Below are 14,924 nucleotides of genomic sequence, written 5' to 3'. Positions count from 1 at the left end.
CCCAAGTAGACTTGAAATTTTTTGTCAGCAGGCGAGGACCTTTTTAGAGATAAAAGAATAAGAGAATAATAATTATGCTGCAAGTTGTCTATTCTAAGTATGCAAAAAATTTGAAAATAAACCTATTAAAAACAAGAATTTACACTATACATTGTATATATTATACAAGATATTTGTGATTAATAGTTTAACTATTCCATTATACAAACGCTGAAATTCTACAATAGAACGCATTAAATTGCATTACAAGGACATAATAAGCGCAACTATTTTATATTAAGTACAAATACATCCACCACTAAATAAAAATGACTAAAAAGATAAAACGCCTTACAACACAATACTTTTTTTTTATCTTTTTTTTTATCAATTGCAATGGAATGTAAATGAAGTATTAAAAAATTAATTAATCATGTTTTTATACTTTAAAAACAGTTTCACTGATATCATTATCAACAACAATAGAAAAATGAAATTTAAAGAAAGGCATAGAACTACATTTACAAATATCGAGGGATAAACCCGTGGTTAAGGTTTCTAAGAATAATTGAATAATGTTATTTATTTTGCCAATGAGAATCAACGAATGTGTTGAATTTTAAAACTAAATTTACGACATCAGCAAACATAAAATACTGATTTTATTGTAATGAACGAATGCATTCTCTCCGAACACTCCCACAATGGTAATACAATATACATAATAATCGAAGAACTGTAAGTATAATTAAATATGCATTTTAAGAAAAAAAGTTTTGATTTTTTTATCATTGGTATATATTATTGACACGTAAGTCATTATACCATAATACTTATGAATTAATCAGAAAATATGGAATATTACTATAAATTATAAAATATTAGAGGAAAAATCGAGATATTCATTTTGCTATAATATAGTAGTTTGCGAGTGCACCTCGTCATTGAGTAGATTGTTGAAAATAATGAGTTTAATTTGAATAAAATAATAAATTACTGTAAACAAATAGCGATTGTGAGCGAAGATAAGGTGTGTCATCTTATTTTAAATTAAATAACATAATATGTCTATATTATATTTAGTAAAACCGGTACTCGGTAGGTTAAACTATTTTTCTTTAAAACATCGCTTTTATATAATATTATTGTTATTAATGTCCAAGAAATTACTGAAAAAAATAGCTAAAAACTAATATAAACATTTTTAAAATAATAATATATGACACGAAAAAGTTTCAAGTTTCTATTTCATGAAAATATTATGTTTAAATTAAAATGAAAAAAATGAGACTATATTTAATAGTTTAATATTTTTTAATTACTATAAGAAAATGTATGAAAAACCTTAAACTTAATTGTCGTTTTTAATTATTTTATAGAAAAATAAAAATGTTACATCATAAATTGAAAAAAAAAAATTATTAAAATTTCGATTATCAAAAAAAAAAAAAAGAAAAATTACTATTGAATAAAAAAAATGTATTTTATTGAAAGCCAATGTTGAATAAATATTCCCATTTTCCGAGTTATTTTTTGTGTGTTTTGCAATTATGCAACCATTATAGAGAATGTACTAGAAAAAACTAATTTTTGAAAAATATATTAAGGGTATTAACAATCTTAATTTTAAAGATTCAAGCAACTTTTCTGTTTTATACAGAACTCAATAATAGCTACAATAAAGCAGAGGTCTTTTTCCTTAGAAGAACCTAACCTTAGAATTTAAAAACAAAATATTTTATGAAATAGGTATAAACTAAAAATAATAAAATATTGACTGTTGTAATTGAAATATAATATATAAAATATAATAGTTGATAAAGTTATAAACTAGAAAAATTTACCAGAAAAAAAATACAGTCTCCTGCAAAGTATTTTAATTGTATCTTTGTGTACTTATTCAACTAACTTCTCTATTTGTTCTTATAATCTTTTTTTCAATTAACGATTAATGCTTAAATATTATAGATTATTAAACTACTTTTAATTTTGTTATGCTTTATAATATTGCATATTTATTTTTGATTTAAGTTTGTATTTTATTGATCTCCATATCTTTAAATAATTTTTACTTAATCCTTTTTTTGTCGAAAATTAATTCAAGAAATTTTTTTCACATAAGTAATACATATTTCTAAAAAACATGTTTTTAAAAATAACCTTTTTTTTTAATATATCATTTAATTATGATTCTACTAGCTATTGTTGTTAAGCGAATGATAATTGTTATTTTTGTATTATCGTCACGTTCATTTTATAATATGGAATAATTTGTATGCAATGAAATGCCTATGTGAATATTACTAAAATCTATTGATAATACATTTCTCTTGTAATCTAAATTATAATGACTTTTAATAAAGTAAAGATAAAATACTTTTCTGATTTTATGATCGATTTTTTTTTAAATATGTATTATTGATTAATGAAAATAGATGATAAAAACATTTAATATAATATACTCGTTAGTAATTTACTCTTATTATTATAATCTTACCTATCTGTTACTTTTAGAATTGTAAAAGAATTTAAAGAATTCTAACATTTACAACGAGTATGTTCTTCAAATGTTTTTTGTTTACTACGTTAAACTATTTGTTCAATAATATAATAGTACGTAAATATTATTGCTGTTGAAAAATAGTTAACATATATATGACATGACGAAAGTTAATAAGATAATATACCCAGAATTCGCAATATTAAGAATTAGCATTTGCTATAATTAACCATTTATTTTTCACTTTTTACTGTACGTGATTAGTTCACGTAAACGTTAATAAATAACTTTTTGTTGAAGTATTCAGTTGAAAATGTTTCGATATACAAGGTAATAAGTCGAATAATCAATAATAAAATGGTATGTATTTTTTAATGTTAATATTTTATAGAGTCATTATAATTTAATTAAGTTTTTTTAGTAAAAAAACAACCGAAAAACCCATCATATTTGTTATTTTTGTATGAAAAATTAGTATATATGTTGCAGCGGTGGCAACTAAAAATCATTAGATACTATCAGTCATCAGTTGTTGTTTAGCATGTCACATTAAATTATCACGTATTTATTTGACGTTAATTTCACGGTATTAGTGAATAATGGAACATTTTATAATGTTTCTTATGTACATACTACCATAACATATGAACGTGCTTGAGCAGACATTAAAGATTAATTAGGCAGTTTTAAATACTAATTGAGTACAGATTCAACATCGCAATCGCTATAGATTTGGTTCGTATGATTTTTGTCACTAAAAAGGTATTTATTGTATTACATTTATTTGAACTTAACATTACACACTATTCAAATTTAATACATACAATTTTTACCCAAATTATATATTTTTATCAAAAAACTGTTAATGTAAAATTTAAATACTTATTTTCGATTAAAATCGAAACATTTTATAACTAAATAATAATATAAAATATTTTATAATGCAGGTCAATCAATATGTAGAATGTCGATTAGAATCTAGTAACAGTATTATAACTGTAAAAATTTAAAATTGATGACATTATCGTTTTTATTTATCTAACGTTTAACGTCTAGTGTCTATGTATTTTTGAATTATTATAAACTAGATATTAATTAATATTTAAAACTGAAATAGTATACATTTTAAAGATAAAAATATAAAAAATATTTTTATTGTTAATTATAACCCATTACGAATTTTATTTCATGAAATGGCTTAATCATAAATAAATGCAAGGCTGAGTAAAGCACTATTTTTATTTTTTCTTGTCAAGTTTAATTAATATAAAAAATGTAAGTTAGTTTAAAGTTATAAATTATTTTCGTTATGAATTGTACACGTTATTTATATATAAACAGTATTTATACAAAAACAAAACTATATGTTAGATAAATACACAGAAAAGTAATATCATTAATAGAAAACTAGGCCATCCAACAATAGACTAATCTAATAAAACTTAAAAATTATTTTAAATTTTTGAAAAGATTATACTGATTATAGTAACAAGTCGCTTTAAATGCTGAACTGGCTATTTGGTTGGGTAATTTTTAATATATTTAAAAGTAAATTTATTGTGTGAGACTGTAATAATATTCTATAGAAATTTATAAAAATTTATATTTCTAAGTCGCTATTGTCGCTAAATCGTTATGTTCAGATTAACATGGTGGAGTATTTGTGTGTCAAGTGGTCAAACGTTCACATGAAATAAGAAAATCAGTGATAAAACTGTAACCTGATCGTGTTGAATAAGATGCTTAGTAATCTATCAATGTGTCTGGTAATTTTCGTATGCAAAACATTTCAACCAATCATACGTTACATCACATGATGTATGTGTATGTTACGTTGTTTTTAATTATAAAAGTATGTAGAGTTATGCTTATTTTTTCATGTCTGCAGTTATCAGTTCATTAATAAATTTAAAGTTAACTATGGTTGAGAATATTGTAGTTCTCACTAATTTGATGAATCGATGGTGGGTGCGTAAAGTTTTTGGAAAGCTATAACAAAAAAACGAATTAACGATTGTGATGTAGTTAAATTGCCTATTCATAACGCCGTGTTACCATTACTCGAATACTATTAAAATACATTATTAATATACTATCAATTGTCATAACATTTTTTACCATGCAACATCCAATGAAGAAATGCTAACTAATATGCTGGCGTAAATACATATGAAAATAATGTTTCATATGAAATAATATAACACCTATTACTATTTCTCAATATATTATTAAATATTTTAGGTAACGAAACTTCAACTTCTTAATGATAACTTTATAAATGTACATACGTATTTAATATGACAATTTTATTCATTTTAAACCATCATTCATATTTTCAGATTTAAAGAGTCCATTTTAAAATTTAAAAAACTTTCTGTGTAGTTAAAATATACTGTCGAAATAATTAATATGGAGGTTAAAATGAAATATTTTCATAATGATATATACTATACGTCATAAAAAATCATTATGATATGTGATTCCACGTTACGAAAATAACACGTAATTTATATTTTTATTAATAGTAATACATTTATTCTGAGTATTTACTGTTTAACGACTTAAGCTGTTTTTTTTTTTTTTACTTTTTAATTTATCATTAATTTAATGGTAAATTAAAAATAATACAATTTTCAGCATTGAAACAATAATCTGCAATTTGGAAAAATGATATAAATATTAGGAATTTAAATCCTGTAAATAATAGTTATCAAATAATTTGTTTTTAATATTTTAAATATTTTATTATAAAGCTTTGAATAAAAAATACAAGTTTAATGATTTACATAATAACATTGTGTATACAAAATAAAAACTATGAATGAATTAAAACATTGGTATTCGTAATGTTTTAGTACCTAAAAATTCAAACTATTAAAATAGATTGTTGTATGTTATATATTTTAGCTATATAATAATTGTTAAGTTAAACTATAATCTTATTTTCAAATTTTTGATAATTTATTCATAATTTTCATATTTGATTGTAGTATCTATTTTCTAAAATATAAGATTATAAATACAAATATAAAACTTTGATGAAATTATTATGTTCACGTCACTTTACATATTCAAAATATAATTTCAATATCTATAAATTAATATGCTACGTTACTATTGTTAAGTTGTTCTCTAATTGTTGAGCTATAATAAATTATTACTTAAGCTAATAATAATAAAAATAAAAAAACTTTAATGACACAATTTTTTTTTAATTCTCCACAAACATTAAATAAAAATTAATAATTTGAATTTTAGTATATAATGATTTTAACTACTAGTTTTATAAATATACGAATAAAATTATGTAGAAATACATTCATAGTATCCTGTACTAAATGAGCTTGTATGGTTGTATTTTTTAATTTATCTACATATTTGATTTTTATTACATAATAAATGAAATTATAGATTTTTGCATTTTTAAAATTATATTTTACCGTAGATAATTGATTTTTTATAATAATGACATTGTGTTAGGTAGTACACACAGCGAGTACTTATTATTAGAGCACGAATTTTTATGCACTAAAAAGTTGAAATATACCATATGCAGTAGAACCTTGATAGTCCGAACCTATGATAACCCGTCGAATGCAGTAATCTGGACGGTATAAGTCTATTTGTTCGTAAATGTATTTGTAAATTGTTCGGAATTTAAAGTATTATTCAGAAAAAAATTACTGACTACTATAATTAAGTTTTATTATTATACACATTTTTTTTTTTTTTTGTAATTCATTAGTTAAAGTTATTTATTATTTTTGTAATTTATAGTTTCAATACAAATATTGTTTTCATTGAAAATAATAAAAATGAATAAATAACGAACGTTCATGAGTTAGTATTGGAAATCTCACCTAATTGTAAATGGAATTTTCGTGAGTTCAAGTATCATAATGTTTTCATTACTCGTTCATCTTAAATAGCCGTAACAATAACTGAAAATAACTATTTTCATAAATGTTGTTTAATTTAATATAATATTTAATATTTTCTTTTTTTAGTTTTAATCTTCACACAACGGTTTTTTATCCGAATGCAAGATATATACAGCTAAAATTATGATCAATTCTAAAGACAATCTCTTGAATATTGAATTCAATGATCTCGACCTGATGCTGAATGTCGTCAATAATGTAGACGTTGAACATGTAATTCAAAAATATTCTTCGTATCTAGAGAACACCATCAATGCACTAATGTATGATGAGAATGTACACTTCAGAACTCAGAATAAAATAATCAACAAAATATTTGATATGATATGCAAAGCATGGGCTGTGCCCAACTACAAACTTGGGTACTGGTTATGCAACTCATTACGGGATTGTGGTGGACTATATTTGTTGATCAACAATTGTGTGTCCAATGATCAAAACCTACAGTTCTCCAGCGTTAGATTACTAGATCAATGTTTGACGACAAAAAATCGTGATTATGTATTGGAAAAGGGGGTGGATAAAGTTTTGCATGTAATATGTGAATACAAGACACAAATTAGCTCAATTGATAAATTAAATATATGCACTGGTGAGAAATTTTTTTTTTAATACTTATCTGTAAAATATAATTTCTTTTTTGTTCTTAATTTTTATGAAAAATAACTTGTTTTTTAATTTTGTCATATGAGATGGCATTGAATGCTTACAAATTTTCCCTTGACTAGCCCTATTATTTATTGTTTACAATACATTTTTTTTATTTTTTTAGGAATTCTTGAAAAATTATTTAAATACAGAGAAATTATGAGTAGCAGTGTAATACAACTTGGTGGTTTGGACATATTACTCTACGAGTATCGAAACCGAGACATTATGACACTGGAATATTGCGCCAGTGCTCTAGCAAACTTATCGCTGTATGGAGGACCAGAAGGCCAAGATCATATGATAAAGCATAACGTACCCACATGGTTGTTCACATTGGTACATAACACAGATGTTAATATCAAGTATTATGCTTTCTTAGCAATGGTCATTTTGATAACTATTAAAGAAGACGAGGTAACCATAAACAAATCTAAAACCTTAAATTTGATTAATCCATTAAACACTTCGCACATATCGACAGAATTTGCTAAATCCGATATAGTTCCACATTCTCAAGGTCAAAGTCAAAAATGGCTTAAGAAACTCATCCCAGTTTTGAATTCCGTTTGTGAGGCTGCGTGCAACTTGGCTGCATTCCATTTTTGCATGGATGCCGGGATTAAAAAGCAACTTGGTATGATCAGCATATTCAAAGCAATCAACGTGATTGAACCATTAAAAAAAGTGGTTAGTGACGGAAACATTATAGCGTCCAAATTAGCTGCTAAAACATTACGATTGATCGATGAAGGAGTACCTCATCAACTTAGTGAAGAAGTTCCTCTATGGTCAGTAGATGACGTACATGAATGGGCCAAACGAAGTGGATTTAGGGAATACGCCAATAACTTATCAGAAAATCTTGTTGATGGTGATCTTTTGTTACAAATAACCGAGGAAAACTTGAGGGAAGATATTGGAATACAGAATGATATTAAGAGAAAAAGGTTGGTAGTGCGTGTGACGTATATTATTAACGTAATATCACAATCCGGGCTTGAAATCGAAATTAAATAGCAAGATTTCAATTACAATTTTTTTTTTTTTTTTTAATTTCAATATTAGATAACTTATTAATTTTATAATTTTTATACTTTTACACATTATAAATTTAATTATTTTGTGATTTGTAATTATATTTTAAATTCAATTATTATCAATTCAAATACTACTTAAGTTTCTACGATTTTAATTTTAATTTTAATCTTTAAAGGCCATAAATGCGTGATCATCGTTTGCGTGGCTATAAAAGAAAACAACATATTACATATTAGTTATCTATTAACTATTATCTTACAATGAACAGCATTATAGAACTATTAGCTATTGTTTAATTATAAGTTATACTTATTTTTTTTTTTTATTATTATTATTATTATTATTATAAGGCGGTTATTATTTTTATAGTGATCAATGATTTTCATTTTTTTTCAATTTAAAATTAAAATTTGATTTCTTAAAAAATGTTTAACGATTGTAATCGATATTTTAAATCAATTTCAAGCTCTGTATTCACAAATTTTTTAATAATATTTCCATCTGGATCGAATCGTTTTTAATAGTTTTTATTAAATATAATCTGAATATGTTTATCCTTATTTAATATCTTATAACTGTTAATTACTTTGTTTAGTAGAATTAGGTTAAATATCATACAGCGTTTCAGTATTTTTTAATTTAGAAAATGCTTGGTCTTGGCATAAAATATTTATTTTATCAAAAATAAAACTGTTAATAATTAATTTAAATAATTATATCATGTAACCAATTACTTTAGTATTTAGATTTTGAGTAGAATGGTAATTATTATATTGGCTTTTTAAATAATTTGTGTATTTTTTATGTCGGCCTAACTTCAACTTAAAAGCTTCAATCTTTAACTTCTAGTATCAAGTCTTATTTAGTTTATATTAGTTCAAATTATCTAGTTTTAAAAAAAAATTTTATCAGATATTTAAGACCGTGTGGTAATTTTATCGTAACAATCACAAGTAAATGTCAACATGCAAAAACTAAATTAAAAAACAATGTCCACATTAACTTGATGATTTTAGTGAATGTTAACAGACATAACAATTTTTTGGTTGATAATAATAACAACCATGGTTCATAGGAATAAAGTTTAATTACTGTAGAAAATAATTTGATAGTAGGTATACGTAGTAAGTAAACTAAGTAAATAAATATACATTAAAAAATATTGATAACATTAGATAAAATACAATGTGTTTAATTAATCAATAAACTATTGTTAATAAATAGATTTATTATTGAATTATATTAAACAAAATTTAAAAAAAAAAAAATGATATTATTAATCATTTTAAATTTAAATTTAATTATTTATTGCAACAAAACAAACTTTCATGAGATTTTGAATTGCAAAAATATTTATATTTTTATTATTCATCTTTATTCTGTGTATGTAGTTTTGCAATTTATTTCATCACCATGTACCCTTGCTTGCTACTTTTTTAATTAGATATAGAAGCTTGTCATCTTAATAAAATTTGTCAATTAATTATCTTCTTCAATTAATCTTTATCAATTTATTAATCAATATTAAATTTTTTTGGATAATGAAGACTAATTTCTAAGGTATAAATAATTCATAAATGTATAAAATTTTCTTTGTAAGTCAGTTTATACAATTTTTTGAAATATTTAGTTACTAAAATATAAGAACTTGTGTTAAATAATAAAATTTATCAAATTAATTAACTAATACCATAAACTATCACCAACTACTAACATTCATTAAACAGTAATATTATATAATAACAACAATATTTAAATAAAAACAATCTAAGAATATAAAAATTAAATTAAAATACATTGATCAAAACTGTAAAATATTTGAAAGAGTATTTTATACTGTATATAAAAACACTGATGAATATTAATTGAACATCATACATAAGGTTCGCATTATATACTTAATTAACCCTTCTTTAGAACGTATGCATAAGTTTTGTTTTTTTTATTAAAAATAGTTGATTTCTATATCAATTTCTTTGAAGTATGATAATATAAGGCATATAAGTATTCAGTTTGCCACACATCATAACTTACAGTATAACCAGTGATACGTTTTATAAATACTTAATTTATACTTTTTTTATTTAAGTTAATCAGAAAATTATTACCTAAAATGCATATTAAAGAATTTATGGTTGTTTATTTTTAATATGATATGAACTGCAGTTATATTATTTTGTTATAGCTTTTGTGTGTTTGAAAATAATCGAAGTTATATTCAGCATTTTCATATTATCCACAGCATTGTGAATACTAAACAGAAATAATATAATATCCTAGATTTCCCAGCCATGCTGTGTAGTTTTTTTAAATTTTGTTTATATTAAGTTTAAACCAACCTCAACCATAGAGTTTTTAATTCGACACAATGCCTAATGCAAATACTATATTATTTATTGTTTCTAGATTTATGAGAGAACTAGACAATTTAAAACAATCAGCTGACTACAGTAGTAAAGATTCTACTGGTTTACAATCATTCTTAATGTCGATCGGATCAAAGTATACCATGTACACATATCCCATGTTAAATGCAGGAGTTAACAGAAACACGATCAGGTTAGCAGGTTTTCAATTTTTTAATTATTCTAATATACAGTATTTATATGCGTTATTATATATTATATATTTAAGATTCTGAGCGAAGCGATGAATGTATTAATTTTACAATGATGCATACGTATTTTTTTTTTTTTCTATGTTGTTGTGGATTAGTACACGAACAATTGTCAATAAAATATTTCGATTTTCAAAATCGGGGATGATTTTGGATATAAAATTGTATTTTGTTTATATTTTAGAATAATTAAATTTCAAAAACCTAAATTTTCTCACTACTTATTTTTATAATCGAAAAAAATAAACAAAGAATTAGGGATACACAAAAATTTTTACGTAAACCCAATTTTCGACAGAATCGGTTTTATTTTTTGTTATAATCATAACCATTGATGCAAATGTTTTTATTATTGTTTTTTATTGACTATAAAATTATCAAAATATTTCGACTAATTTTAGACAACAAAAATACATATGATATATTAAATTTTTGTTTTATAACTAATGATTAAAAATTATTTTTGGGTAGAAAACCTTGAAAATGTATTCCAAAACTCCTCATAATTTTCTAATTTCTCAGTTGAAAAATATCGAAAATCTATGGTCACAATATATTTTTTTAAGCATTTAAAGTTATAATTTTAACAATATTCATTATAACCACAAAAGTTAGTACCTAAATTATTTTTTAGTTAGAAATTCAAAAATATTTTGTTTTTATCCCTTAAATTTAAAAGTTTAATACTTGTTTTTTGATTGGTTTTTTAGTCTTTAAATGAAAGAAATAATTCTACAAAAAAGCCAAATCAACTTTTCATAAACATTTAAAGTTTAAATGTTTACGAGATTCGATATTCACCCTTAAAGTTATTATGTCCATCAATCAATTTTAGATATTTTATTATATTTCAAAAAAAAAAAAAATAATAAAATAGAAAATATTTAAAATGATCACTAAATATTTTTATTATCATTTTCATTATATAATAATATTTTTAAATTTTTAACTCTTTTCAAGTAACTTAAAAGAACAAGTTTTTTCATTTATTTTTAGTTTTTTTTTTCCAAAAATAATAATTAAAAGCTAAAATTTTGAAGAAATTCGTCAAAATATAAAAAAATCACAATTTATTTTGTAGCTAAAATTTTATGTAACCTTTTCTTTTTTTAAAATAAGTTTTGAAAATTGAATACAAGTTTTTCATATTGAAATCATTAAATCTAAAAATGTGTTCCGATTTGGATGAAATAAATTATTTAAGCGAAAAATAACAATATGTTAATTATTTCGTTATAATTTAATAAAAATATATTTGTGGGACTTTAGCTTTTATATATATTATATTATTATGAGTTATACTATACATAATAACATTTTTGATTTATTTTAAAATAAATAAATATATATCTATATTAAAAAAAAAAACATCATTGTACTTAATATCTAAATATACACAAATTTTCGCTGGAAAAACAAGTAACCCAGGCACATAAAGGAACGGAGTCGCAAGATACAAATATAAATTGTATATTTACTGTAATAGAATAATAATAATATAAAATTATTACACATTGTTATTACATATTTGTTACCATAATCGGTCACAATAATTTACTAATTATCACTTTATATTTTGTTTGTTATATTCGATACCAGTGGTGCTATAAGAATAATAGTTTTACAAATAATTAAAAATATAATAGGATAATAAGTACATTATTTGAAACTAAATTTATTTTCTTTCCGTATTAGTTTATGACTTGATATAATATTAAATTAGTTCATAACGAACCATATATTATTGTTTGCCAAATTCCTTACAACATTTATCAAAATTAAATACTTATTGAATTTTTTTTTTTTTTTTTTGGTTTGGGGGGTGTCCAGACCCGTAGACCCCCCCCCCCCCCCCAAATACACCACTTGGTGCGGTAGGTTATGTTACCGACCGTTTCGTGTAAAAATGAATACCCCTCAGTTATAGGATCACGTCTAGTCCTTTATTTATACAAATATATTAATTACAGAATATATGGGGCGAGTAAGGTTCACGGGTGCGTTAGCCATGCTTACGCGGTGAGAACTCGTGTTCGACCGACGATATTATTAGTTCGGTCTTACCACACATAACATGAAATAGTATTTAAGGTCATAAGGTGGGACGGAGTCCCCCGCCGATAGCGCGTAACTTATGCAAGCGGCTACTACTCGGTGGAAAGAAGTTCGGGTCGACAGTACTTAAGCAAGTGACCGTGGAGAGTGGGGTCGATGGCGAGAGTCGTGTGTCGTGCTGTAAGACGTCCGGTCCGGCTGATTCCGATCGTCGTCTTAAGTGGTCAGCGTCGTCGGGTTCGTTGATGCCGGCTCGATGGTCGCCGTTCCACAGCTACTATGGTCAGCTGATTCTGGTTGGACCTGGACAGTAACTATTTGCTGGTCACGGTCGCGTTCATCTCGTTGAATCGGGCGATCGACACTGGTCTGCTCGGTGATATGAATAAAATTAGAATGCTGTCCTCGTCCGGTTTACACAGAAAAAGGTCGACGTCGGTATTCTGATCTCCGGTCGTCAATGTTTGAAGTTCTTGTTGACTTTTTGACGGTTAGAGTTGAAATTGAAGAGTGACCCATTTGGATTATAATAGTTGTTGCCGATTGGTTGTAAGTTGTTGTTATGACGAGTCATTATCGCACTGTTGCCTGATGGTTGTCTTTAGTTTGATGCAGTTTTTTCTCATTATACCGTTAAAACTTTATTGTGTAAAACCTACCATTTTTAACTGTATCTTACATTTGTTGAGTGTGCTTATTGGTTGTTAGTGGTTTTGAAAAGGATTGTTTATGTCATACTCCGTTACATATTTTAACGAAATTTTAGCTATAAATATCCGAGTTCTACTAATAAGAATCAAATAATTATTCAGGAATTTAACAGTAAAGCAGCTTACAGACAATTGCGGAATCGCAAACAGCATACATCAAACTCGTATACTAAATTCAATTAGAGGTAAACGATTTTATTAAGCAAATAAAAAAAAATTCCATATTATTTAGTATAAATTTGTGAACTACACAGATATTAATATGATGCAATTATCAATGGACGAAGAAATCACCGATGTATTTATCAGTTACAGGCGATCAAATGGATCTCAGTTGGCTAGGTAAGTATTGTATTTTACACATCGATTCATTGGAACAAAAGTTAAACTGTATAATAATAATATTACGATAACGCTTTAAGAAATAAAATTAAAAATAATAATACTTAATAACTTTATTATTGTATTAATAGCTATTACAACTGAAATTTATTTTTGCAGTTTACTCAAAGTTTACCTAGAAATTCGAAATTATCGAGTTTTCATCGACGTAGTACGTTTGAAAAATGGACATTTTGGCCATAACCTACTAAAAAATTTAAAGCAGGCGAAAAACTTCGTGCTTGTATTAACTCAAAATTCGTTGGATCGATGTATTGGAGATAATGAATGCAATGATTGGATTCACAAGGTAATGAAATATCTCGTGACGCCGCATAACAGCAGCATAACGTACTATTATGCATACATAATAATATATACTACGTTTACTTTTATACTCGGTTTGTAGGAAATTGTGACTGCAATGCAGAACCAGCTGAACATAATTCCCATCATAGTAGATAATTTTACTTGGCCAGAAATGCTTCCAGAAGATATGCGGAAATTACAAACGTACAACATGGTACGGTGGTCACACGAATTTCAGGATACATGCATGGATGCTATCGAAATGGCTATTCGTAGCAGTTTTAATACCATACCAGATTAAATATAATATACATTTCTAAAAGGATATTATTATTACTATTATTACAAATAACACACATTTTTTATAATATTGTATTCACGAAATAAAATTATAAAACACATCTATATTTATTAAAAGAAATATTTGTGTGTGTACGTGTGTATCGAGTTAGCGTCAAGTCTATTACACTTTTAGCTCTGAAAATATTGGTGCTTAGCTAATTCTATACAAAAATGCAAGGCTGGGCTTTAACGAGTTAAAAATTAAAATTAAGTTAATACGTTAAGTTAATATTAACTAAGTTAACTAATTCGTTACTTTTTTTTTGAAACTAACTTTTAATTTCATAAGTTAAATTTTTAACATATTTAACATGTTAACTTCAAGTTAATTATATACAGAGATTTTAAAATTAAGTTACATTTTAAAATTTGATATAACCTATTCATTTATAATTTTATTG

At 24.7% G+C, this 14,924-nt stretch overlaps 1 protein-coding gene across 4 annotated transcripts; it reads left to right on the top strand.

Annotated features, from left to right (window-relative positions):
- Positions 1-684: 684 nt before the first annotated feature.
- LOC112592679 (sterile alpha and TIR motif-containing protein 1-like) lies at positions 685-14,533 on the top strand. 4 transcript variants are annotated; one of them, XM_025336832.1, is made up of 10 exons: positions 2,749-2,839; positions 2,969-3,241; positions 6,257-6,360; positions 6,487-7,012; positions 7,193-8,018; positions 10,516-10,668; positions 13,594-13,676; positions 13,746-13,833; positions 13,993-14,182; positions 14,282-14,533. In XM_025336832.1, the coding sequence occupies exons 4-10, from the start codon at positions 6,544-6,546 to the stop codon at positions 14,480-14,482; spliced, it is 2,010 nt and encodes a 669-aa protein (XP_025192617.1). In that variant the 5' UTR covers positions 2,749-2,839; positions 2,969-3,241; positions 6,257-6,360; positions 6,487-6,543; the 3' UTR covers positions 14,483-14,533. The 4 variants fall into 4 exon arrangements, with proteins under 4 accessions (XP_025192633.1, XP_025192617.1, XP_025192621.1 ...); XM_025336836.1 differs by lacking the exon at positions 6,257-6,360 and having other exon boundaries at positions 2,969-3,214; XM_025336848.1 differs by lacking the exons at positions 2,749-2,839; positions 2,969-3,241; positions 6,257-6,360 and adding an exon at positions 685-717.
- Positions 14,534-14,924: the final 391 nt, after the last annotated feature.

Source organism: Melanaphis sacchari, unplaced genomic scaffold (assembly GCF_002803265.2).
Source record: "Melanaphis sacchari strain LSU unplaced genomic scaffold, SCAv2.0 Contig0_pilon_pilon, whole genome shotgun sequence".
Classification (NCBI taxonomy): Eukaryota; Metazoa; Arthropoda; class Insecta; order Hemiptera; family Aphididae; genus Melanaphis; species Melanaphis sacchari.
Note: the sequence above shows the minus strand (reverse complement) of the source record. Positions and strands in the feature narration are given on the sequence as shown.